This window comes from Equus asinus, chromosome 1 (assembly GCF_041296235.1).
Source record: "Equus asinus isolate D_3611 breed Donkey chromosome 1, EquAss-T2T_v2, whole genome shotgun sequence".
Taxonomy (NCBI): domain Eukaryota; kingdom Metazoa; phylum Chordata; class Mammalia; order Perissodactyla; family Equidae; genus Equus; species Equus asinus.
Window position 1 is genome coordinate 31,636,605 of NC_091790.1, and position 26,367 is coordinate 31,662,971.

Genomic DNA, 26,367 nt, shown 5'->3' on the forward strand with positions numbered 1-26,367 from the left:
AATTCACATATAACACTGTATTAGCTTAAGGTGTACAACATAATGATTCTGACACATGTACACATTGTGAAATGATTACCATAACGAATTTTGTTAACATCCATCACCTCACAGAGTTATAAACGTTTTTTTCCTCATGATGAGAATTTTTTAAGATCTGCTCTCCTAGGAATTCCACTTGTGGGTGTATATCCGAAGGAAACGAAATCACTGTCTCCAAGAGGAACCTGCACCCCCATGGTCACTGCAGCTTTATTCACAACAGCCAAGATATGGGAATAACCTAAGTGTCCACTGGCAGATGAGTGGACAGAGAAAGCGTTTGGAGTCTTCCATTAAGCTGTCTGAAGCTGCACAGCCTTCTTGTTTCCTATGTCACCCTTCGTGATGCTTCAATTACAAGCCAAATGCCAAATGGCCACAGGCAGGACTGTTGGGCTCACAGACCAGCCCTCGAGAGGGATTTTCCTAACAAACCCAGGTACATCGCAATATCCTGGGGGTACTGCAGTTGCTAAATACCCACGATTCTGAGGTAATAGACAGATTTTGACACAGAGACAGAAAAACTATCCATAACCAAAACCTGAGGACACCCTAAGCCAATTTCTCATTTAGTTTAAAAATATCTTCTTGCTGGGAATTATATAGTTTCCTTTTTATTAATACAGACACATAAATCAAGATTCTCATTTCAATTTTAATTAGGAAACCCTTCACGAGGCTCAGGGACAGAAAATCTTGTTTCGTCTCGACTTGCCCACAGCTCACGGGGTCTCACTGATGAGGGAAAGTACTATTTTTACTACCGTCTTGAATTTCCAACACCATGACCATTCCGTCTGATACATGACCTAACCAAATGCATAAAGAAATATTCTTCATAGTTTCACTTCCCTCAAAATCACCTTTTATAGAAGAAAAGAAATGTAAAAACCACCCCTAGTTTTATGGGACCTTGCTACTGAAACACGTTAGCGGGCCCCTCCTCCCGACTCAGGCATGTGCTGACAGGCGAGGGGCGCAGGTGGCCAGGCACAAGGCCCTGTGTCACCGCGGCATCCTCCGGAAACTTCCACCATCAGGTTACCTTGTGAGTGCCAATAATATCCGGGAAGCAGCCAAGGAAACCTTTGTATTCGTGATTACACTCCATCAGGAAATGCAGATCCTTCTTCGGCTATAACAAGACACAAGGTGGTTGTTACCAGCAGAGGAATTCAGACGGTCAAGGAAAAGAAAACTGTCAGATCTGAGGACTGCTAGCCAAACCCCAGGGACCACGTTCAGTTACTGAGTGCCACACATTCAGCCTTGTTTTCCTACAAGAAAATAACCCCCAAGACTACTATACTCTCCATCACAGGTTGTCAAGAAAATGATAAAACATCGGATCATTTTCAGGTTGGTTGATAAAATTAGCAATTTGGGGTAGCCCAAAATACTGTGAGAAAAAAAAACTAGTTAAGAATGTATATAAGCAAAAAAGATGCTATAATGTCTAAATTTTAGCAGAGAATATAAAAATATTAATAAATCTGGTAATTATCTTAAGAGGCAACTTTGAATTTTTCCATTTTTCTGAATTACAGTTTTTAACAGCTATGTTATGTACAGTTCTAAAAATGCATCTTTTTTACAAGTATCAGGAGAGTGGTTAATGACCACATGAATGCGTACACATGAGTGTGTATGCACAAACATTTTCCTAGAAGTCATCTGGAAAAAAAATTTTTTACTTTAGAGATTTGAAACAACTGAGACGGTTATTCTCCTTAAGGGAACTTATTATCTATTGTCTGTAAAAAGAACTGAAATCAGGCTCCTAAAGACTGCAGTGAAAGCCATGTGGCTGGAACGAAGCCCTGCTCCATGCCAGGAGCTAGGGCAGGAGCTTCTTCTCTACAGTTGCTGAGTCCTGAGATCCTCACCGAGTCGGAGCTACCGTTGAAATTTACCAGATGAGGAAACCAAGGCTCAGAGAGGCTAAGGGAGTCCAAATGGAGACCTGGGCAACGCCTCGTCCCGTACGTCCTAATCCCCTGACGGCCAAGAGGGGATCCCAGCCACTGACACTGGAAGGTATTCACAGATTTCTTGAAGACAGATTTATCCATCACTTCAGCTTAACCTACGAAACACTATTACCAAATACAGCTAACAAAGATACATAGGGCCAGAAAGGAAGAGGATAGCCATTTTGAAAGTGTCTTAAAACAGGTTTTAAATGAAACGTGCATTAACTAGTATAAAATCTTAACTGGCATTACGTGGTTCTGTTTATACCTGTTCTGCGACAAGACTGGCAATTTCTTCGTAAGTCTTCCCTGCTTCCGTTATTGCGTCATTGAGATCTGTTTCGCCTGAAAATCAGTTATACCAGTGGTTATAAGTTAGACTCTCTTTTCATTTATTTAAGAAGTTTATTACAGACAACTTCAAACTTTTAAAAACTAGAGAACAGGACAATGAGCCCCCTCCACCCATCACCTGGTCTCCCCTTTAACAGCTCATGGCCAATCCTCTTTCACCTGGACTGTCTACTCCCTACCCCCCTTCACTGGTCACACAGCATTTCATCCACAGATTTTACGTAAAAGGTAAGGAGTCTTAAAAAAATAAGGACAATATAGGAGCACTACAGCTAAGGCGACAAGCGTTCCTGATATAGACTATCCAGTCAGCGTGCCGCTTCTTGGTGTCTCCTGTCAAGGCGGCTGCTTGAATCAGGACGAAGGAAGGTCCACCCGGCACAGAGCCGATGAGTTTCTTAATCCACAGGTTACTTCTCCCCACCCCCTTTTTCCTTGCAAATTTCTCTTTGGGGGATTGAAGAAACAGTTCATCTGCCTTGGGACCCCGTCTGGGTTTTGCTGACTGCATCTCTGTGGTGATGACGTAACAGTCCTGTCTCCCGTATTTTTCTACACTAGTCGTTAGATCTAGAGGTTTGATCGGATTCAGAAGACACGTTGTCCAGTCATTTCTATTCTGTACAGTGTTAGAAGCCACAAATGATCCCTGTCTGGACCTTTTATTTCAGCACAGGTTTGCAAAATGCTCCTACTCTGCTTCTAGCACTCCTTCTTTATCAGCTGAAATGCTTCTATAAAGAGAAACTTTCCTTCATCAACTTTTCGGTTACCCTGAGGCAAGTCTGAACAGGAAAAGCAGGTTAAATGCTTGATTCCTTGTCTTTACAGTTTTCAGAATAATGAGGTGATTCCCTACCATCCCCAAGGGTAACAGAGATTAACTTCGTTTAAGCATCATTGCGAGTCTGGACTGAAACAGACTTGGTATGCTTCACTCCACAGTGATGATTACTTCCGCTGATGCTCAGATCTCCTCTTCACTGGCCAGTGGAAGGCTCTTCAAGCTCGCCGCAGAGTTCTTTTTGCTAAGCAGGGGCGCTGGCGCATTTCAGGGGGACAAAGTGTTTAGAAATCACCATGTGGGTGATGTCAGGCTGCCTCTTGCTACCACATTGGATCACTATTTGTAGGCCTTTTCAGTGAACACAGCAAGGCAAACTGTATTACTTTTCAAAGGGGAAAACACATGACGAGCTCATGTTGATATTTCTAATTCCAATTTAGGACTCTAGGGCTTTTCTGAATATATTTTAAAACTTCTGATTTTTATGTTTATCTCTTTCATTTAAAAAATCTTAGTTGTTAACAGTAACATAATTACACACTTGCCTTACCCTGCAATATCTACAGCAGTTCCAGAAGAACCTGATGATTTTGGAGGCATGTGAATTCTACCACATTTTTTTACGAGAATGAGCAATCTATGAAAAGACTTATTTACAGCGTCAAGTCGTCGGAGAACTTCTCCAGGAACCATTTCCCAGATTATAACTGTCTTCTCTTTCCTCCCTTCCCAAGACTTGGCGTTCACTTATCTGCACCCTCCGTAATCACAGCAGATTCAGGCAACAGCAAGTGATACCTTTGTCTCTTTGAGCAGCGACCAGGAGAACAAGTGAAGTGCTCTTTAAAAATTCCATGGTCTAGCTCTGAACAGTTTCTAAGTTTTATATGTGACTTCAAGTGACGAGAGACCCCAAACTGGGCACATTTATTATAACCTAGCAACGAATTCTGAAATGACTGAAGGACCATTGTTAGCCTTAACAACCTAATCTCGGAGAGGTCCCGTTTCTAGATAGGATGTGGATGACTGCAAGGCTGCTGCTCTCATCACAACAAGAAAACACCAAAGAAATTAAGAAGTCATACTTTTCCTCAGAGTCATGGAATCTCTGCTGGAAGGAAGAAATGCAAACACATAAACTCAGACAGTGGTGAGCCTGCGCCCCAGGCAAGCTGCTGGGTCTGGGGGCACCGAGGGGTGGAAGAGGGAGCCTTCCACCGGCAGAGGAGCTCTGCTGAGACAAGCAGGCACCCACTGAGCTTTCACCAGACACGTGGGCTGGTGTCAGGGACCTGAACCTGGAGGGGCCCCAAGACAGAGCTGGTTCTCCCACAAGGACTTTGTGGACCGAGAAGTGACAGTGGGAAGTGAGGGCAGGGCTGAAGAGCAGAGAGACCTCAGGTGAGGTTTAAGGCAGGCGTGGATTCAGATGAGCTCTGACATGGAAGGACGCCATGGGGACCAACCAGATGTTTTTCCAGAAACTCCAGAACAAACTCAAGACACTAGAGAGCCACAGAGACGAACGGGCTCTCAGAGTCTGCCCAGCACCTGAGCAATGGATATGGCTCTAGTCTTGGCTCATCCATCAACCACCTGTGGTACCCTGGCCAAGGTGCTTATGTTTCCGGGCCTCAGGTCACCCATCTTGAAAACGAGGGAGCCAGACCAATCTTCAAAGTTCCTGTCCAGCCTAAAAGTTCTGATTATAAGACACATTTCAGCCAGGCCGATGAGAAATATTCACATACGGGGGCCCCGAATCTTAAATTTTGGTGAGACCAATTTCTTATTCCTGAGAATACTCACAGACTGACACCCAAAGACCTACCTTCCCTGGGGATCAGGAAAACACCCTGGTGAAACGCCAGTTCTGTCATTTCGATAAGTGACAGACACACTCAAATTTAAGACGTGTCACTCACCTGACAAATCCTTTTACTTCCAACCTGCTCCACAGGTCAAATTACGTAAACATAAACCAAAATATAAAGGAGAAACAGCTCAGATGCTCTCATGAGTGTTGTCAGTGTGAACACAGCTCAGTGAACTCGAAACACCACAGGTGAGCCACAGAGCTCAGGGCACGCTGAGAACAATTGTGAGTTATGGAGAGACACAGGCAACGTGAATTGGTTACTTAGTCAAAAACTGCTCCTCCCAATGACATTGATGGGTTCCGGCCTCTGTAACAGGAAGACTTGACTTCAGAGTGTGGCAGAGAAATGAGAGCAAGGGCCCAGTGTTACATATCGCCCGCCTGTTTTATTACAACCCAAGGGCTGTATCTGAGCACAAAGAAGCTGGCAAAAAATAGAAATTCTAACAACCTTCACTTTTCTCGAAAGTAACACAGTGAGGTCACGGAAGTCCCGACTGGAGTCGCCTGGCCACTTTAGGGTCAGGGACAAGGGTTCTTGACTGTGGGGTTACCGTTGGTCTGCAAGAGCCTGAAGAGGCAGCTGGTTTGGATAAGACACTGGAGACCCAAAGAATAAACAAAGACAGACGTACCTTGATAACCACTGGAACTAAACACCGTCGCTAAACTCTGCAGCGCCTTTCCTATCTTCTGATATTCCTTGGGTAATGCTGGAAGAGAAAAAGGAAAAAATTGTTGACTAGGCCTCTGAGTGAACTGAAATGGGTTTCAACTATTTTCTAAAAGTGATTCCTTTTATAATAAAAGAAATTTGAAGTGATTCAAAATAGTCTATGTGGTGTTTTTTTTAAAGATTTTATTTTTCCTTTTTCTCCCCAAAGCCCCCGGTACATCACTGTGCATTTTTAGTTGTGGGTCCTTCTAGTTGTGGCATGTGGGAGACTGCCTCAGCGTGGCCTGATGAGTGGTACCATGTCCTCACCCAGGATCTGAACCAGTGAAACCCTGGGCTGCCGAAGCAGAGTGCGCGAACTTAACCACTTGGCCACGGGGCCAGCCCCAGGATTTAACTCTTTAAAAGAAACCATAATCCTGAGGTTCTGTGATACCTCTAAAAGATTTGATTGCAAGACTTACACTCATTTAAAATATTTCCAAAAAAGGAAATAGCTTTCAAAGAATATACAGATTTAAATGATCTGCTATTATGGCCTCCTAAGAGTTTATAGCTAAAATTAATTATTTTAAAATGAAATTACTATTTTAGAGAAATGTCATTCCCCTTTTTGCTAAAGAGTTATTCCCTGTGACCACGGCTTGAAACAGATTTTGTCTTTTGGTTTTTTGTTGTGAGGAAGATGGGTGCTGAGCTAATATCTGTGCCAATCTTCCTCTGTTCCATGTGGGATGCTGCTGCACAGCGTGGCTCGACAAGTGCTGCTGGGTCTGCACCCGGGATCTGAACCTGCGCACCCGGGGCTGCTGAAGCAGAGCGTGAGAACTTAACCCCCACGCCACCAGGCCAGCCCCTGCGTTTTTTTTCAATGCTGCATTTGTATACATTATTTTTTCAGTCTTCGTTCTATCCTTAGGACACAGCATCATATTTCTTTGCCATGAGAAAGGAGCAACTGTTATTACTCCTGGCGTCTGGCCCTCGAGCACGAGCAGCTGCTATACTACCAGGGGTTTTGTTATTATTATGTGAATGGCAGAGGGCCATTCAGTCTAAGGCTTGGCCTTTTCTCCGCAAAGGCCAGACAGTAAATATTTCAGGCTTTGTGGGGCCACAGGTTTCTGCTGAAAGCACTCAACTCTGCCACTGCAACAGGAAAATAGCCACAGACAACGCGCAAATCAATGAGTATGGCTGTGTTCCAGTAACACTTTATTTACAAAAACAGGCAGCAGGCCAGACTTGGGCTGCAGGCCACGGTTTGCCAACTTCTGATGTAAGGCTTAGATTCCGGGTCTGGATTTAATAGATCTTAATACTGCTGTTAACTTGGCTTTGCTGTTTGAAGAATTCATCTACAAGTCACTTCACGATTCACTTTCTTGTTCATGAAAATTATTTTCTGACTTCAAAATTCTGATTCTTTTCCTTTACTTAGAAGAAAAATACCACCTTTTAAAAAATCTTCACAGAAACAGATAACTAAGCTCCTCCGTACGCTGAGTACCACAGGACTGACATACTCTGAAGGCAGGTATGTATTACTTTTACACAAACTAGAAACCATTTTTATTTTTAAGAAATAACCAAATACAACCAGTATTCTTGTAGAGTATAAGAGCTGAAGGCCAGAAAACTCTTCGTGAGAGACTAGCACTGCCTCGAATTTTCCCAGAGATTCCCCTGGGCAGTTGCAGCTAGAGCTCAGCCTTCTCTCTGGGACTCAGAAGGCTGCTGGCAGTGAGCGCAGGATGGATGGATAGACCGGGGAGAAAACTCCTGTACCCTAGGCAGTCAATGGCATCTGTGCGAGTCCACTGCCTCTACAGCCTTCTGGGCCTCAGGGGTAATGGGGCAGCATGCTGTGGCGTGGTCCCTACAGCTGGACTCCTGTGTCTCTCCCCTGGGCCACCTGACAACAGAGCTGCACGGTTCTGGGGAGCACAGGAAAACACAGTCCAGCAGAATGACGGTGTACAAACATAGGGAAGGGAGGGGACACGAAGTTCTCAAGGACATGGAAAGAGCAGGAAAGGCCATGGCTGCCAGCGCCTCTTTCCCCCAGGCCTGCTCCTAGCCTGACCCTCTTTTGTATTTTCTATTACCAACTATACTAGTCTTTCCTAAAAATTAGGGCTTTGGTCAAATATACATCTTCCTAAATGGATGAAGATTAAAAGGCAAAATTATAAGATTAAAAATAAACAAAAGCACTCTCTAAACATGCAGAAAAAATGAATTTTCCATAGGTTACAAACTGCAAATAACTGGAAATATTTAAGTGAACATGGTGCGGCTTCTTTTTGTGAGGAAGATTGGCCCTGAGCTAACATCTGTGCCAATCCTCCTCCATTTTGTATATGGGATGCTGCCACAGCATGGCTCGATGAGCAATGTGTAGGTCTGTGCCCAGGATCAGAACCTGCAAACCCAGGGCCACCGAAGCAGTGTGTGTGAACTTAATCACTAAGCCACCAGGCCGGCCCCTGAACATGGTGTTTTGTGTCAGAGTTCTTGAACTGGCTTTACTGGAGCCCCTTTTCTGTTGTCCAACTAGGGCTGAAAAGTGGGGTTCGTCAAAGAGCTCTGGGAACCATGTGACTTCAGTTCACGGCATGCATTTTTGTTTGGGGGGTACAGTTCCTCAGTGTGATGAAAGTCATAAAGCTGAGCCTGCGCCGCCACCTCTAAAAACCAGAGGACGGCACTTACGTCCTGTGCACCGCTTCCAGTGCTCCTGGCCCACGGTCAGCAGCTCCTTCACGCCATCGTCCATGGCTTTGGTGAACTTACCCACAGCATCACACTTCTGTTCTCTGTGGGGCAGAAACACAAGAAGGCATGTCCTTGCCTTTGCTATCAAATGTCCCAACAGGGTGAGGCATAAGAGTAGAAAGATCGCTGCGGTCAAGGGAGACTCTCACCAAACAGAACCACGGCTACTGTTTTCTTGCATTATTAACAACTGTCCTTTAACTAAATTAGTCTTAAAAACAGGCTTGATGCAGGTTTTTCAAGAACTACTTAAAAATCTGCCATTTATATTTTAACTCTGCTTCCGTTCCCCCTCAATTCCTCGTGAATTTTAACGAAAATTATTCTAAAGTAAATAAAAGAATCATTTCTTGCATATCTTATTTAGTGAAATCCCATCACTGGAGGTACCGTGGACTATACAACAACATGGTTGCTGATGGCAGCTGCTCAACCATTCCAGCAATTCCAGCAAGCACTTTAATGAATCAGAGAAAATAACCTGCATGTGCAATCATCTCAGTGATACTGAACACACCAGTTCTCTATGGATGTAAAAAGTATTTACCCACCTGAAAAAATTAGCATAATATATTGCTAAATGAAAAAAGCAGTATAATCATAAGACAGAACGCATAGTGTGAGATGATTTTTGTTTAAACAATTTTTTCTTTAGATACGTATGTACAGAGGAGGGTTTGTTTGGAAGACCAAAGACTTAGGACAACATATTAACATGGTTTTCTGTCTGGGTAGTTGGAAGATTGTGGATTTTTTTCCTGTCAAAATTTTTGGTAACACACAAGCATTGATTTTGTGATAAGAAAAAAGCTTCTTAAAATAAAAAAATCCCCTAAGATTTCTTATTAGTCCTTATATAGAAAAGGAATTACTCCAGATTTTCAACCAAGCCTACATTAAAAAAAAAAGATAACAGATTAAAAAAAACATAGAACAAGCAGGTCAGAAATTGCTTCCTTCAAGGCAATATTCAAGGAAATTTCTGCTTTGTTGAATATTCAGTGGGTGCTGGCTGGCTCTGGGCACTGTGTTCCATCATACTTTATTGGAAATAACTACTAACCACTGTGCCAGCCATGAAATCACTGCCTTCAAGGTAAAAGGAAACAGACTTCCATCTGTTATGGCTAGAAAGACAGTGCTTTCATGTGCCCATGACGCTTTCCTTGTATCTGACTACAAACCCCACTCATTTCATACGCTCTAGTCTGACAATCGGAATTCCAGTTGTAGTTGTACTGGCCAAAACCTGTAAGCAAAGATGGCGGACACAGTCTGAGAAGGAAAGTTTGGCAATCTCTCTTACATTTCTAGCAAGTCTAAGTCAGGGGCCTCTGGTTCCATGGTGGAAAATATCATAACTCCCACCAGCTCGTCTTTCTCAGCCTTCCTCTTCCCAGTTTTCCACTCCTGTAAATAGGAACATTGTAATGTTACAGTGAAAAGCAAAGTCAAACTGGTCTTTCAAAATTCCCTAACAGAATCAGCTCGCTGATCATCTTTATTTTTCTAACTTTCAGGAAGCAGCTCCCACACCATATCCCTCTGCACCATGGACCAAATGCCCACACATCCCAAGTGCAATCCTGCATGTGAATGTGCCACTGCACAACGGTCCCATGAGCCCAGGACCTTCGGAGTGAGGTGAGTCAGCCACTTGCCTTGCCCACTGCACACCAACAGAAACACGGCGACAACAAACACACCCTAGCAATGTGGACAAATTGCTCAAACTTTTAGGTTAACTGCTTTCTAAAAAAGGTTAAAGCTTTTCTAAAATATAATATAGGAACCCATATTATGAGCTATTTATAAAAAACATATTATTGCAAGATATTTATATAAAAGTGCCCAAAGGAAAAATACACAGTATAATGAATTCTCACAACGTGAATTCCTGTCTAACTACCACGAGGCCAAGAAAGCAAAGAGCTAGCATTCCAGAAGCTCCTCATAGCCTTTCCCAATCGCTACCCCTTCCTTCCCCCACAAAGGGGCCGCTATCCTCTCTTCTATGGTTATCACTTCCTCACTTTTCTTTACAGTTTGACCATCTAAGAGTGAGTCCCTAAACTACAGGTCTGCTAGTTTTCTGAACTAGCAAAGAACTCTATGCAGCGTATTCTTTGGTGTCTGGCTTCTTCTGCTCAACCTGTGCGTAGGAGCTACACCCACGCTGCTGTTGCAGCTGTGGCTCACTCAGTCCATGGCTGTATAATATTCCACTGTACAAATTATTTCCCAATTTATTTATCCATTCTATTAATGGTAGCCACCTCCAGCCCCTGCCAAGTTATGAATAAAGCTGCTAGATACATGTCTCCAAGTGTAAATGTGCACGCATTTCTGTTAGGTATATACTGAGGGTGGAAAATGGTTCAGCTTTAGTAGATAATGACAAACTGTTTTCCAAATTGGTCTTACCAATTTTCACGCCCACCAGCAGTGGGTCAGAGTTTCAGCAGCAACCCATCTCAAGAACACACTTGGTATGGTCAGTCTTGCTTATCTTAGCCATTCTGGGAAGTGTGTGGTGGTATCTGCTGTGTTTTCAATGCATTCCCTTGATTGCTAGTGAGATTAGGTGCATTTCTATACATCTGGTGATGGTTCACATACTTCCCTTTGTGAGGTACATTACCAAATCTCCTATTTTTCTCCTGGGTTATCTTTCTTATATTCTAAAATCCAGCCCTTTGTTGGTTATATATCTTCATTTTGAGCTTTTCACTTTTAATAGCTTCTTTTGATAAAGAGAAGTTCTTAATTTTAATGTGGTCTAATTTATCAATCTATTCCTGTACGGTTAGTCATTTTTGTGTCTTATTTCAGAAATCCTTCCTTACTCTGGGGCTATGAAGATATTCTGCCATGTTACTTTCTAAAAGCTTTATTGTGTTGCCTTTCACATTTAGACTTGTGGACCATCTGGAATTGACTTCATTTTTATTTTTGATTTTATTTACAATGGAAACGTAAGAACATATAAAGTAGAGAGAAAAGTATAATAAACCCCTACAGACTCAGCTTCCACAACGATCAACATTTTGCCAATCTTGCTTTATCCACTCTTCTCCATTCTACCTTTCATCTTTTCCAGCTTACTTTAATGGAAATCTGAGACATAGTATCATTTCACCTATAAATACCTCATTACATGTCTTTAACAGATAAGAGCATGTTTTAAGAACATAACCACAACACCAATATCAACTGTAACAAAATCAACAGTAGATTTTTGTGAAGGAGGGACCACATTTTCTTTTTCCCCCAGTGACGCCATCCAACTGACCCAGCGCCATTTACCAAAAAGACTGTCCTTCCCCCACTGAACTCAGCACCACCTTTGTCATAAAGCAAGCGTCCCCTCTATTCTGCTCTACTGGTCTGTCTGTCTGTCCTTCGCCAATACTATGCTTTTAAAACTACTTTAGCTTTATAATGAGTCTTGCTGTCCCACCTCCCACTTCTTACTTTTTCAAGAGCATCTTGGCTATTCTCAGCACTTTGATTTTCTACATAAGACATCTTTTCTGATCTTCAACCCATGAAACAGTATTGGAAAATTTATTTAGGTCTTCTTTTATTTGTCTCAACAATGTTTCATAGATTTTTAGGTACACTGATCATTTTTATTCCTAAATATTCGATATTTTTGATGCTATTGTAAATTATAGTTTTTTTAGACTTTCCTTTTTGTTTTTTGCTCATATATAAACATGCAATGTTTTATATCCAGCTATCTTACTAACCACTTATTTCTAAGCATTTTTCTGCAGATTTTTTGGGATTTTCTAGGTCCACCCATCTCTATGAGCTACTATGGACCACAGAATCACCGTTTTTAGTGATTATCTAGTTTTACACTGTCATTTAGTAGGAGAGGAAAGTGTGGCCAAGAGATGAAATGCCATGGCTGAGACCACAGAGGTAATCAGAAGCAGAACCAAGACTAGAACTCAAGTGCCCTGGCTGCGCCTTCTTTCTTTTTTCTAATATATCAAAACCACCAAAAAAGCCAACGTCTAGATTTATTTTTTTAATAACAACATTCTGCATAAAACACAACCTTTAGAAGTGCATTCTAGATCAAATCCTTGGCAAATCAATCAAACAAGCCCGTGTTAAAGTCCTGTGGGGAACGAGTCAGGCAGAAAACCTGGAGGGGTCCGTGCAGTTTTGTAACTACACAGAATTCACCCAAAGAACCTAGTTTCACTACTATACAGCTACACGACATACTGTGACTTAATATCGCATCTCGCCGCCGGAAAACTAGAGTTTTCTAGAGCAGACCATAAGGCCAGACCTACGATACATACAAATTCACAGAGAAATGCTGAAGTACATCAGTCTTTTCTAATTCCTGACCTGGTCACGTACAACACATGCAAATGAGCCCGTCAATTCTAGAAATAAGCGGTAACTGAAAATAAGGCCCCAAATATTTCAACTATGTTCAGTGTATGCCTAAGTCTGTAAACACATGCAGAGCCCTAATATTACGCTTGTTATTGTAAACATGTTCACTCTATGAAGAGAAAAGTACCACAAAGACGTTTAGCAAGTAAATCTCTGAAATTCCAACACGGTATACAGTATTTTATTATTTGATCAAACATGAAAATAATGTCAAGACTTTCTTCTAGGATCGTAATATATCTCCTATCTGCCTTTGGCGCCCGAGCTAACTAATGCTTTTATTCTTCAGACTGTTTTCTAAGATATGTAATATTTGTTATAAGAGAAATTCTGGAGAAAACACCTTTGGAGAATAAAAAGGTACAATAAAGAGTACAGTAAAAGCTTGCTGAGAGAGAAAACGATTTCCAAAGCAGACAATAAGGAGATGTCAAGTAGCCAATTTTGTCTTGATTTTCAAAAAAGAACAGATGACTTGGCAGAATGACAGCCCACGGGGGCAGGCAGACCCCAGCATTTACTTTGCACTCACAACTACAGTTCTGGAAAACAACTTGGCTTTGAGAAGCACAATTTAATTCCAAACCTACTTTTCCTTTCAAAATGCTATTACACTGTAAGATGAAGATGTGACCGTGAGAAATCATTCACTCTACTGCCCTCACTTCATGCTGATATCCTGCGTGCTTTGGGGTTTATCCTAGTTTTAAAAGCATCTAGGAAAAAACTCCCCACGCTATCATGTCCTTCACCGCTGCCCACCCTGGGCCAGCCCACTCCCCCCGCTTACGGGAACCGTTCCGGCAGTAGCTCTTTTGAACGTCATGACGGATTTCCTACGGTTGGGACTTACGTTTCCGTTTCCTCATTGTCTTTGGAGGAAATGAGAAATCACCAAGCGGCCAACATAATTTTAACTCCTTTCAGACATAAAATTGGTGTGAATGTGAGAATTCCCAATATCCTCTAAGGCTATCATAACAAAAAGCCTTACCTTTTCATCTCGGAAATTTAGAAATTGCTGGAAAACCTCACTTTCTGAGATTACTGGATGGCGACACATCCTGGTCATCCAGGCCTGCAGTCTCTCCATGCGCATTTTGATAAATTCTTCTTCAAAGCGACCTGCAAGAGACAGGCCCGGAGTGAGGTGCAACTTCGTCTAAATGGATTACTGCTGCTCCAACTGAAGAGCCGTTTACATCGCTGCTGGCTACTCGGTAGGAAGTCATTCAGTAAAAGGGAAACCAGGGTCAATTTTTCACTAACCTAAAACCAAGCAACAAAGTGAATGCTCAAAGACCTCCAGGAAAGATACAACAGACTTGTTACTTTGAAAGAACGAAATTCCAAGTTAACAAATTAACAAACTTTTTAACTGAGACAATAATCATAGCCTCAAACTGCTATTTTCTTCAAGGATCCCTAAAATACTCAACAAATTTAAAAGCAAATTTACCTCAATATGAAAAATTCTCTTTCTTATAAAGTAACATTACGCCAGTTCCTGTGGCCCTATGAAGCCCCATAGGCAAGAAAGGAGTGAAAGAGTGGAATTTAATAAGTAATTCTTATGAAGCACATGAAATTTCTCTATTTATAAAAATGTGCCCAAATGCAATATAATCTCAGATATACAAATTCAAATTTAGTATTTATGAAAAGTAACTTAGGGCTATAGCTTTTTCATCTGCTTTGTTTTTTAAATTACTTGAACTGAAAATAGAAAAAGCAATTTTTCCATGAATGCAATAATGGAAGCTGCTATCCCAGAACTTATGACTATTCTAAAACACAGCTTAATGGGTGATATTCTGTTTTAAAAGTAGAAAATCAGCTTAATGTACCAAACATCAAAGGAGTACTGAGAATTTTTATAAGCCTACCAAACAAAGTCACTATCAGTTAAAAGGCTCCTGGAGATGGAAATTCTGGCTACAGCCCAGGGAGAGAATCAGCTAATTCTATCCCCAAAAAGCAACTACCAAGCTGAACAAAACCCACCAAAGCAGTGCTCTGGAAACCAAGCAAAGGCAAACAGCCATCTAAGAAGTGTTTACGTTTGCAAAACTACTGAACTTCAGGCAAGAAGAGTGGGAGAATGGGGCACTCTGGCCTGGGGCCGCTCCCATGCTTCCCTGTTGCCCCTGCACGTCCCCACCCTCTACTTGGTGCACATGGAGGCTGTGCCAGGGCGAGGCCAGCTGCGAGGACTGGCAGCTGCAGCTTCCCTGGGGAGGCAGGAGGCTCACTTGATCTGGAGCAGGAGGAGACACCCAGGCTTCGGGGTGGTGGCAGTGACAATCCAGAGGCCAAGGTTGCACGGTTGAGCCAAGCATATTCCAGGCTGAGAGTGAGAGGAGAAACAGAGGGGACTAGAAGGGGTCCAGGCCAGCCACATCCTCCTAGCCACCTCTGAGGCTGCAGGCACATGTACAGGAGACACGAAAGGGCCCACGAGAAAGTAAAAGCCAGGGCTAACTTGGAAAGGACCAGAACTGTGAACGCACTCCCTGCCCACACACAGATCCATCAGCAGAGGACAGAGGCCGTCTGGCTGGAGGGGGGCTTACTGCCAACCTACACAGACACAGGAGCAGGCCTGGGGAGCCAAACTTACCAAGGAAAACATAAAAATAATGGTACTGCAGGGGAGACAGACTTCAGAGACGTAGCCCAGGCAAGTTACTTACCAAACAAGCAAGCGTAAAGCAGAAACAACAATGACCCTCAGAGAAGAAAAACCAGAATCCAGAGGTGCTAAAATATATTCTCTAAAATGTCTCGTTTTCAACAAAAAATTAAGAGATACATAAAGAAACAGTGAGGTATGACCCACACTGAGGGGGGGAAAAGAAAAGCAGTCACTAGAAACTGTCTCTAAACGTCCCCCTAGACTGTTTGACTCCAGCAGACAAAAACAAAAGGGCCGACAAAGCAGCTTCCATAAATATGTTCAAAGAACTAAAGGAAGCCGTGTTTAAAAGAGTAAAGAAAAATATGCAAAGAAATCAAGAAACAGGGGTTCTTAAGAAGGAGACAGAAACTATAAAAAAAATCAAATGGAAATTTTGGAGTTGAAAATACAATAACCGAAACTGCAAATTCACTGTAGGGGCTCAATGCAGACTCAAGACAGCAGAAGGAAGAACGAGGGACTCTGAAGATAACTCAACAGAAGTTATCTCATCTGAAGAACATGCAGAAAAGAAACTGAGGTAAAATGAACAGAGCCCCAGACCACATCAAGCACACCAACATACGTGTAATGGGAGACCCCAAAGGACAAGAGAGAAAAAGAAAAATCATTTAAAGCGATAGTGGGGAAAAATTTCCCAGATTTGATGGAAAACTTTAATCTATACTTCCAAGAAGCTCAACAAACTCCAAGTAGGATAAATATAAAGATATCCACACCAAGATACAGCAGAATCAAACTGCTGAAAGACAAACACAAAAAGAAAATCTTGAAAGTAGTAAGTGAAAAACGACAACATTTATGGGGAGTGTGCGCACAGGTGTGTAGCTGTGTGATGGACAGAACAGACTGGTTTGTCATCTGACACCCGGAGGTCAGAACGCAATGGAGGGACATATTCATCACGCTGAAAGGAAAACTATCAGCCACCAATTCTATAACCAATAAGCCTATCCTTCCTAACGGGGAAAAATGAAGACATTCCCAGATAAACAAAGAATTGAGACAATTCACTGATAGCAGACCTGTGTTACAAGAAATATTATAAAGAGTCCTGCAGGTTAAAAGGATATTACCTCAGGCTAAAATGAAATTACCCAAATCCACAAGGAGAAATGAAGAGCACCAGAAATATGTGGGTTAATATGAAAGACACTATAGATGTATTTTTTCTCGTGTCTTCTCTTAACTTTTTCAAAAGATATGAGTGTAGAAAGCAACAATTATCACACTTTATTGCTGGATTTTTAACATATATAGATGTAATATATGATAATAACAGCATAAAAAGAGAAGGCAACGGAGTTATATTGAAGAAAAGTTTCTATTAACTTTACTAGAATTAATATTAATCTGAAGTGTACTGTGATGTTACAAAGAGATGCATATTATATCCACTAAGGCAACTACTAAGAAAATAACTTGTAAAATTTAGTTTTAAAAATGGGAAGAATTAAAAAGGCACATTAGAAAACATTTAACACAAAAGAAAAGCAGTAAAGGAGGAACAGAGGTATAAACAAGGCACATAGAAAACAAACAGCAAAACAGCAAATGTAAGTCTAACTGGATCAAAAATTATATTAAATATGAATAGTCTAAAAACTTTAATCAAAATGCAGAGATTGTCAGACTTGATAAAAAAGCAAGATCCAACTATGGTGCCAAGAAGAGACATACCTTAGATTCACAGACACTGACAGATGAAAAGTAAAAGGATGGGAGACAATGTACCACGCAAACAGTAACCATAGGAGAACTGCAGTGGCCATATTAAAAATAGACAAAACAGACTTAAACACAGACTTCCTGTGGAAATCTTACTAGAGACAAGGGGGAGCACTTCATAATGATAAAAGGGTCACTACATCAGGAAGATACAATTACAAACTGAATGAACACCTAACAAGAGAGCCTCAAAATATATGAAGCAAAAAGTGACAGAATTGAAAGGAGACATGTCCAACAATAATAGCGAAAGATTCAAATACCTTATTCTCAATAATGAACAGATCTAGAAAGAAAACTGGCAAGGATCTAGAAACCTGAACAACACTATCAATCACCTCAGCTTAACCAACAACACACACAGACGGCTCTACGCAACTGCTGCAGAGCTGATACATGGAACACTCTCCAGGACGACCCCACGACAGGCCATATAAAAGTCTCAATAAATTTAAAAGATTAAAATCATACAGGATATGCTTGTTCTCTGAGCATAACAGAAAAAAACTGGAGATCAAGCAACAACAAAAACGTGGGAAATGCCCACATATTTGGAAATTAAACCTATTTCTAAATAATCCATGGGTCAAAGAACTTACAAGGGAAATTAGAAAATATTTTTAACTGAATGAAAATGAAACATATCAAAATTTATGAGATACAGCTAAATCAGGACTTAGAGGAAATTGTGTAGCATTTAATGCTCATAGCAGAAAAAGAGAAAGGTCTCAAAACAATAATCTAAGTTTCCATGCTACAAAACTAGAAAAGGAGTAAATTGAATCCAAAGCAAACAGATGGAGAGAAACAATAAAAGAGCAGAAAAGAATGAAATAGAAAAGAGAAAATCAAGAAAATAGAGAGGAGACACCAATTATCAAAATCAGGAATGAAGGAGCAGCTATCCCCACAGACCTTAAAAGTATAAAGGAATACCGTGAACAATTCTGAACCCATACCCAACAACTTACTCGAAACAGATCAATTCTAGAAAGACCTGAACAACCAAAGCTCACTGAAGAAGAGAGAGCCTGAGGAGTCTTATACCTATTTAGGAAATTCATACTCAAAGCCTTCCCACAAAGAACACTCTAGGTCCAGATGATTTCACTGGTGAATTCTATCGAACACTTACAGAAGAAATATCAGTTCTAATCTCTTCAAGAATACAGAAAAGGAGGGAATACTTCCAAACTTATTTTATGAAGCAAGCATTACCCTGAGCCAAAACCAGGCAAAGACATTACAAGAAAACTATAGACCAATAACCCTCATGAACACACACATAAAAATCTTCAACCAAATAGTAGCAAACTGAATCCAGTAATACAAAAAAAAACAATACTATGTCAGGACCAAGTGAGGTTTATCTCAGGAACGCAAGGCTGGTTCAGCATATTAAGAAAAACTGTACAATTGCATCAACAGATGCACAAGATACATTCAAGTAGAAAACTTTCAGCAAACTAGGAACAGAAGGGAAGTCCTTTAACTTGATAAAAGGACATCTACAAAAAATCTACAGCTAACATCCTATTTAATGGTGAAAGACAATGTTTTCTCTCTAAGATTGGGAACAAGGCAAAGATGTCTGCTCTCACCATTTCTATTCAATATTATACCGGACGCCTTACCCAGGTCAATATGGCAAAAACAGAAATGGAAGGCAGACAGACTGGAAAGGATGAAATAAAACCATCTCTACTCCAAGATAATACGATTGTCTACATAAAAAATTCCCAAAGAATTCACAAAAAGCCTCCTGGAACTCGTGAAGTTAGCAACATTGCAGATATGAGGTCAATACACAAAAATTGGTTGTTATCTCTAGATGCAACAAATAATTGGAAAACAGAAATTAGAAAACAAATGGTACCATTTATAACAGAACTCCTCAAATAAAATTCTTACATGTAAATCTAACAAAATATGTGCAGAATCTGAATGCTGAAAACTACAAAATACTAATGAAAATCAAATGTGACATATTTACGCTCTTGGATTAGAAGACTACATATTAAGATTTCAATTCTCTCAAAATTGATCTATGCAATCAATGCAATGCCAATCAAAATCCCAGCATGATTATTTACAGTTATCTACAAACTCACTCTGAAATTTACAGGGAAAGGCAAAAGAAAAAGAATAGCCAAAAACAATTTTGAAATAGAACCAAGTTGGGAGAATCACATTACCTGATTTAAAGACTTACTTTGAAGGTACACAGATCAAGAAAGTGTGGTACTGGCAAAAGGATGGACACATAAATCAACGGAACAGGACCTCGGGCCAGAAATAAACCCACACAAATCTGGTCAATTGATTTTTTACAAAGGTGCAAAGGCAATTCAACAGAAAAAGGATACTCTTTCCAACAGATAGTGCTGGAACCAGTGGATACCCAGATGCATAACATAACCTCCACCTTACCCTACCTCACATCTTATACAAACATTAACTCAAAAGGCATGGTCGACCTAAATGGAAAACCTAAAACTACAAAATTTGTAGAGGAAAATATCAATGTGAACTTGGGTCAGGTAAAGAGGTCTTGGTCACAATGCCTAAAGCACAATCCATAAACGAAACAATTGACACAATGGGCTTTATTAAAATTAAAAGCTTTTGTTATGCAAAAGACACTGTTAAGAGAAAGACAAGCTATGCCTGGGAGAAATTATTTGCAAAAGGACTTGTTTCCAGAATATATAAAGAATTCTCAAAATTCAACAATAAGAAAACAATCTAATAAAAAATGGGCAAAAGATTTAAACAGACATTTCACCAAAGGAAAGACATGGATGGGAAATAAGTACATGAAAAGTGCTCAACACCATTAGTCATCAGGCAAATGCAAATTAAAACCATGATGAGATACCACCACATATCCTAAATTACACTTGTTAAAATCAAGAAAAACTGACACTACCAAAAGTGCCCTGACACTCTCATCCATCGCTGGTGGGGATTCCAAAATGGTACAGCCACTTTGGGTAAGAGTTTGGCAATTTCATAAACATTAAACACACACCTACCATATGACCCAGTCATTCTGCTCCTGGGTATTTATTTGCCCAAGAGAAACGAAAACTTATATTCATATAAAAACTTGTATGTGACTGTTTATAGCAGATTTATAATTGCCAAAACCTAGGAACCCAAATGTCCTTCAGTGAGTGAACGGAGAAACAAACTATGATACAGCCATACATTGAAATACTTCTCAGCAGTGAAAAGAAGACACAAACTACTGATAACACACAAGATGGATGAATTTCAAGTGCATTGTGCTAAGTAAAAGAAGCCAGACTCAAAAGACTACACACTAGATGCTTCCATTTATGATATTCTAGAAAAGGCAAAATTATAGAGACAAGGATCAGACCTGTGTCGCCACGAGTCAGGACCAGGGGGAGGGGTTGAATATAAAGGGGGAAGCAATGGAATTTTGGAAGGTGATGGAACTTTCCGTAGCCTGAATACAGTGGTGGTTACAAGACTGCAGTGGTAGTTGTCAAAACTCTTAGAACTGTACACCAAAAAGGAGTTAATTTACTGTATGTAAGTTTAAAAATAAATTTAAAAAAATGCAGCCTGGACTTTCCTTTAGAAATTATGAGTACAAATAAGCACAAGTCTTTTAATGAGAAGAGTCTTATCGACCCACATATCAAAAACCCATGAACAGCAGGATGGTCTGGACACCTCCTGTATAGTAAAACACTTCAAATCTTGCACTTACTGGGAGTAGAGATTAAGCAGTACATAAACTTAAGCTATGCAGACCCACCTCCCGGACAGAAGAGACCCAGAAACTCACTGTGGACCAGGATTACACTGAATTTCCCATAGGAGAAAGTGAATTACACCAAGAGTTCATAATCTATTCACTGGTTGAAATTAATTAACTAATGATTCTTCTTCTTCTTCTTATTTTCTGACATCGCCGGTTTATTTCCAAACTATGACTTCGGAAGTTATTTTGTGCTTGGTAAGATTTTCATACCAGGTTCCAGAGAATCAGGGAAAAGGCAGGGAGGAAGGATTGCCATTTCCTCATTTTCAATGAACCTTACTTATTAGCTTTCCACTAAGAATGTGAATGTACCAGTTTGGCGTCCAGGAATCAAACCAGATTCATTCAGTATTATTTCACAAAAAACAAAATCCTCGCACAAATGAAAAACGTTATCTCTAAGTGTTTCACGGAGCCAGTATCGAGTCCACAGAAGTGTCATGACATCATCCACTTGGCAGTCCGGTTTCTTTTCTCCAGGGTTTCCGTGAGAGGGGAGTGTACAGAATCACGTCTGGTTGGAACCACGGGCAGGAGGCAAATCAGGGAGAAAGAAAGCGGCTTCTGTGCTTTTCCGTTTCCTCGGCACACATCCCAGCCAGTGAATCAAAGCCCAACTCTCTTCTGACTGGGGGCTGCTGCTTTCTCGCTTTTCTGTGACATCCCCCGGCTTCAGGCCTGAACTGTTTTTTTTAAAGACAAACCTTAGTATGGGAGGAGAACCGTGACTCTGATGCTTTAAAATGGCACCAAGTTATCTGACTCAGAATAGACGTGTTAAAGCCTGAAAGATATGCGAAATCTCCACAACCCTAAAACAGCTCATTGACCCATTTCCTTAAACACTACAGAGTGCATATTGGGCTAATCACGTTGATAAAGGAGAGGATAAAATTCAGGAAACGGACTGAAATTTGAAAATACGGAGAAGGGCAGAACTGAAGTTTCCATGGAAAGAAACCTAAAATTTTTCAAAAGAGAGCTGTGATTTAACGCAATAGAATGGCAAAAATGAGGGATAGTGAGTATCTGAACTGGGCAGGGGACTGGGGGTATGGTGACACCTCTGTGTGGAAGAAGTGGCAGCTGATGCTGACCTAGTCGCCCTGATACGGCTTCCCCTCACCTGCCTGGCTCCACGAGGGACTGCTCAGGACCCCCATATGAGGCCGGGATGGGTTCATCCACCGGGCCATGCCACCCCACCCTCCACTCTCCTAGGACAATTTGAAATTTCTGAAAAGTTTTCAAAAAATCCAAATCAAAACAACTTCCTTAAAAATAAAACTTTCCATCTCCTCAAAAAGTTTTAAGGAAACAAACATGAAACAAAGTAAAGTACAAAGTGAAGTTTTAAGGAGAATAAGTTTCTTCCCCTAAGGTTACTAATTCTAGCTGAAGACAAGCTGGTTCACATCTCATAAGGTCAATAGAGCCGGCTTCCGAAGCAGATTCAAATTCTGTTCTTAGCGCTAGTGAGCAGCGCCCGTTTAAGGTCTCTGCTCTGAAGTGACAAAGCACATGGGAAGCGTCCAGACACACGGCACACCTGGCACGTCAGGACAAACGTAGCCTGAGAACATCTGGAGCTGCCTCTGCCATCTGGCTGGCTAAGATTCTTAGTCCCTCCCTCGACTACTGATCTGGCCTCTTGCTGAGTCAAGACTCGCCCCTCTCTGGTGTTCCCCGCCCTCTGGGGAAAGAGCCCCTCCTTCCCAGATCCCACGTTTCTCCTTTCTGGGCTCAGCCTGTCGATGCCCCTTTCACTTCTCTTGGAGGCCTCTCAATAAAGCTCTGACCTTTTAAGCCTTACTCTCATCTTCGACCCCTTCCTTTCTATACTTACTAGTTTCATTTATCTCAAAATTTTCGAGCTACACACTAAACCCCTTTCTATTCTTTAGTAAAGTTTAGCTTCTTTACAAACTTTTATTCAGAGACAATCAGAGTCTGAGCACAAAAACTCCAAGTTCTATACTACATTGGAGAAGAAGGAACTCAATGACCGTTCTCAAAACGGACACAGAAATAAATACTCTCTATCTGCATATTTACAAGGGGCTATGGCAGCACTGTGGATTCGTTACCAGAAGATTACTTGGGGTGGGGTTGGGGGGGGGACACGACACTTTAAACAAATAAGAAAGGGAGAGTGTAATAATCAATGATAAATAACAACACTCGAATATCAATAATCACTCAAATAATTGAGCAGAGAACCTGGCAGCTGCCTGCATTAACACCTGGAAACTTTGCCACTTCTACAGCTGATGTTTACACACTTGTAATGAAAACGACACAGCTGCACTGTATAACGTGTTTGCATCATTTGGGTCACACATTGCTATTGCCATTTTAGGCTATTTGGATCATTTCTATTTTCTCCGGTGTCATTTTTCACATTTTAAAAATTCACATATTTCTTCTATAGGAAAGAGTATAGCAATAAAGACACAACAATTTTGCTGGAATCTAAGCTATGTGCACAAGAACTCTGAGAGAAAATTTTATGTGACATTCTCGTTAGGTGTTTAGGTAACTTCCAAATACATGTACGATAGATACCGCTACATTTAGCCACTGTTTCCAAACGTATACATCCTGCTCCTGTGGAGGATGGACAATGCTGTCACCAGTTTACACGATGATGCTCCAATGGAGTCCTGTCACTTGTCATCCTGGTTCTGGGTCACACACACTCACCTGTGACTTGCTTATCTGGAAGAGAAGGGATTGGAATGGCTGACCCAAACTTGACCAGGAGACGCTCATATAGCCAGTCAAAGTGCTTATACCTGTGGTTTACAGATCGGTTAGTGTTCTACAAAATAAGAGAAAGAGGAAAAAGTTACCAAGGCCAGCTACAGAAAATGAAGAAAAAAGCAAACTGTAACTAGTGAGGTGACCACGACTGTGTCTGCTAACCGGGATACTCACAGTAGGCGTTAATTGGTACTCGATGTAGCTCTTCAGACCATACATTTTGGAGCCCTTCCTGGGATCTGCTACCACGCAGTCGAACGTGGAGGTGGGATAAACCCACATTGGGCCGTAATCTCCGACCTACACAGTGTTCCAGGAAGAGTTAACGTTGTTACGTGGAAAGACAGTGATACAACTGACATGTCATCAAATGATTCTTTTTAGGACTTGAAGTCCTTTCGAGGGTCATTCTTGCCCCTCTTTGAGAAGTTGCATAAATGCTCTGTTCCCCTGGGGGTCATACTTAAAGAACTCGCTTGCTGACACGAACCCTTCTGCTCCCCACGTGGGCTGTCTCAGGCCACGGGGCCCAGATGCCTGCTGGCCTCCCCTCTGGGGAGGGCTGGATGGAACACAGTTTTCTCTCTCTAGTTCAGCTGTCTTAGTTATAGGTGACGAAGGGCTCCTTTTAAAATTTCCAATCTATCACAGACTGACAGTTTTGTGAAATATAAAATTATACACTTGGATGTCTCAACAACGTCCAACTGCCATCACACTTCCTCAACACTTCCTCTCATTTTCTGCGCACCCAGTCCTAATTGTTTTTAAAGGTAACAGGAGGAAAAAGTGGGGTGGGGTACGAAAGTTCAGAGGTTATCAGGTCAGGAAGGTGACTGGAGCCTGGAAATTTTAATAAGGGATGAAAAAGAAGACCTGTGACAGCAAGCTACTATGACTGCCCAAGAGGGAGCCCAGATCTGGAAAACCCTCTTAAAGCTACAGAGCAGGAATGTTTAAGACGAGCCCCGGGACCAAGAGAGGCACCACTGATCCGCGAGGACCCAGCAGGCACAGGGTCACACTTTATTAGTGGGGAGGGTTACTGTGCCTTAAAAGCGGAGAACCAGGCCTCTGCTTTCTCTTGGTTTTCAGAAGACTCGACGGCTTTCCTCAGCTTCCTTCTCCACAGAAGAGGTCTGCACAGGCAGGACTGACCACAGGGGACGTGGGCCCAGTTCCGCCTAAAGCTGTGGGACAACTCAAACACGGGGGCCTTTAGCTCTGTCCCAACACTATCAGGCTTGTGAGAAGGTCCCCTTGAGCATCTGAGGGCAGCGCCACAGGCTCTTAATTCTGTGAGGCTTTAAATTTAATGAAAAGAACAATGATGCACGTCCAGCATTTAAAAAAAAGTCTGAAGAAAAAAGTTTAAAATAATCTTGAATCTAACTACTCAGAAGATTACCCCAAATTTGCTTTGAAGGAAGGAGGATAAAAGGGGATCTTGGCCACAGCCCTTCTCTCTGGAGGGTTCTAGGATTTCAAGCTTTTCAAAGATAAAGGAACAAGTAATAAAAAAAAATCCAGTATTATTCTCGTAATTTTATCAAGTTTCCCAGGACCCAGAGACTATAGAATAAGACCAGATGTTTCCTCATCCTTGTTTGAGTCCACGGTGATTACACTCAAAGCTCCCCTCTCATCTTAGAGTGAGAGGGCTAAGTCAATAGGGTCAGAAGATAGCCACGGTTCTCTTCTCCAGAATTTCTTCTGGGAATATAGAGCTAGATAATGCTTAGGCAGAAAAAAATCTATTAGCAATCAGCATCTGGGTGACACCAAAGAGCCTGCTTCACGTATGTAATGATCAAGTTATTCTAAGACAGATAATGTTGACGGTGTCGTCAACGCTCAGCTTTTATTTGCCATGTTCTTATCATGAGCTGACAGCTGGTTTACTGGAAGGAAGACTATTGCCAACCAGTGGAAAAGGCACCTTCTGACAACACGCATGTACTTTGCTGGTGTAGAGACCTAAATACCTGAACTGGGTTTATCAGCTAAATATATAGGGCTGGTAGAAAAACAGGATATAAAAGATACTTGAAGACACTTCAGAGAAGGAAAGTTATTAAAAGAATATATGCTATGAGTGCTGTTGGTTCAATACTAATAGTTTGAAAAGTAAAAATAAAGAATATCTACACAATATAATGACAAGCATTAATTCATGCTAATCACCTTTACTACTCTTGACATGCTAAAACATACTGTCAGTTACTTGGAGCACTGAATGTGTTTAAAAACGCTTTCCAAAGACTAATACACTCTCCTGGCTTTAAGCTATTATAAAGGAGTTTAATGAGACACAAAGCAAAGAACAAAAATGGACAAACTTACAATGATAGGAATTTTCTCTTTGGGTTTTGCTAGTTGCTTGGCCAACAAATACTGTTCCATTCCAGGTTTTGCGAATCCAGGAAACCTAATCATGAAGACAACGCTTGTGAGTCTTACGTCTC

The 26,367-nt window shown here is 41.3% G+C and overlaps 1 protein-coding gene across 1 annotated transcript in view; it reads right to left on the bottom strand.

The window, feature by feature from the left end:
• The window catches only part of SNX9 (sorting nexin 9), a 104,037-nt gene that overhangs the window by 6,596 nt on the left and 71,074 nt on the right, over window positions 1–26,367 (bottom strand). The window contains exons 7-15 of the mRNA XM_044761557.2: window positions 26,246–26,330; window positions 24,077–24,202; window positions 23,843–23,960; window positions 13,912–14,042; window positions 9,802–9,905; window positions 8,433–8,536; window positions 5,677–5,754; window positions 2,287–2,363; window positions 1,091–1,180 (exon numbers count right to left, since the gene is read on the bottom strand). Coding sequence (XP_044617492.2) covers window positions 1,091–1,180; window positions 2,287–2,363; window positions 5,677–5,754; window positions 8,433–8,536; window positions 9,802–9,905; window positions 13,912–14,042; window positions 23,843–23,960; window positions 24,077–24,202; window positions 26,246–26,330 — 913 coding nt within the window. The remainder of the gene's footprint in view (window positions 1–1,090; window positions 1,181–2,286; window positions 2,364–5,676; window positions 5,755–8,432; window positions 8,537–9,801; window positions 9,906–13,911; window positions 14,043–23,842; window positions 23,961–24,076; window positions 24,203–26,245; window positions 26,331–26,367) is intronic.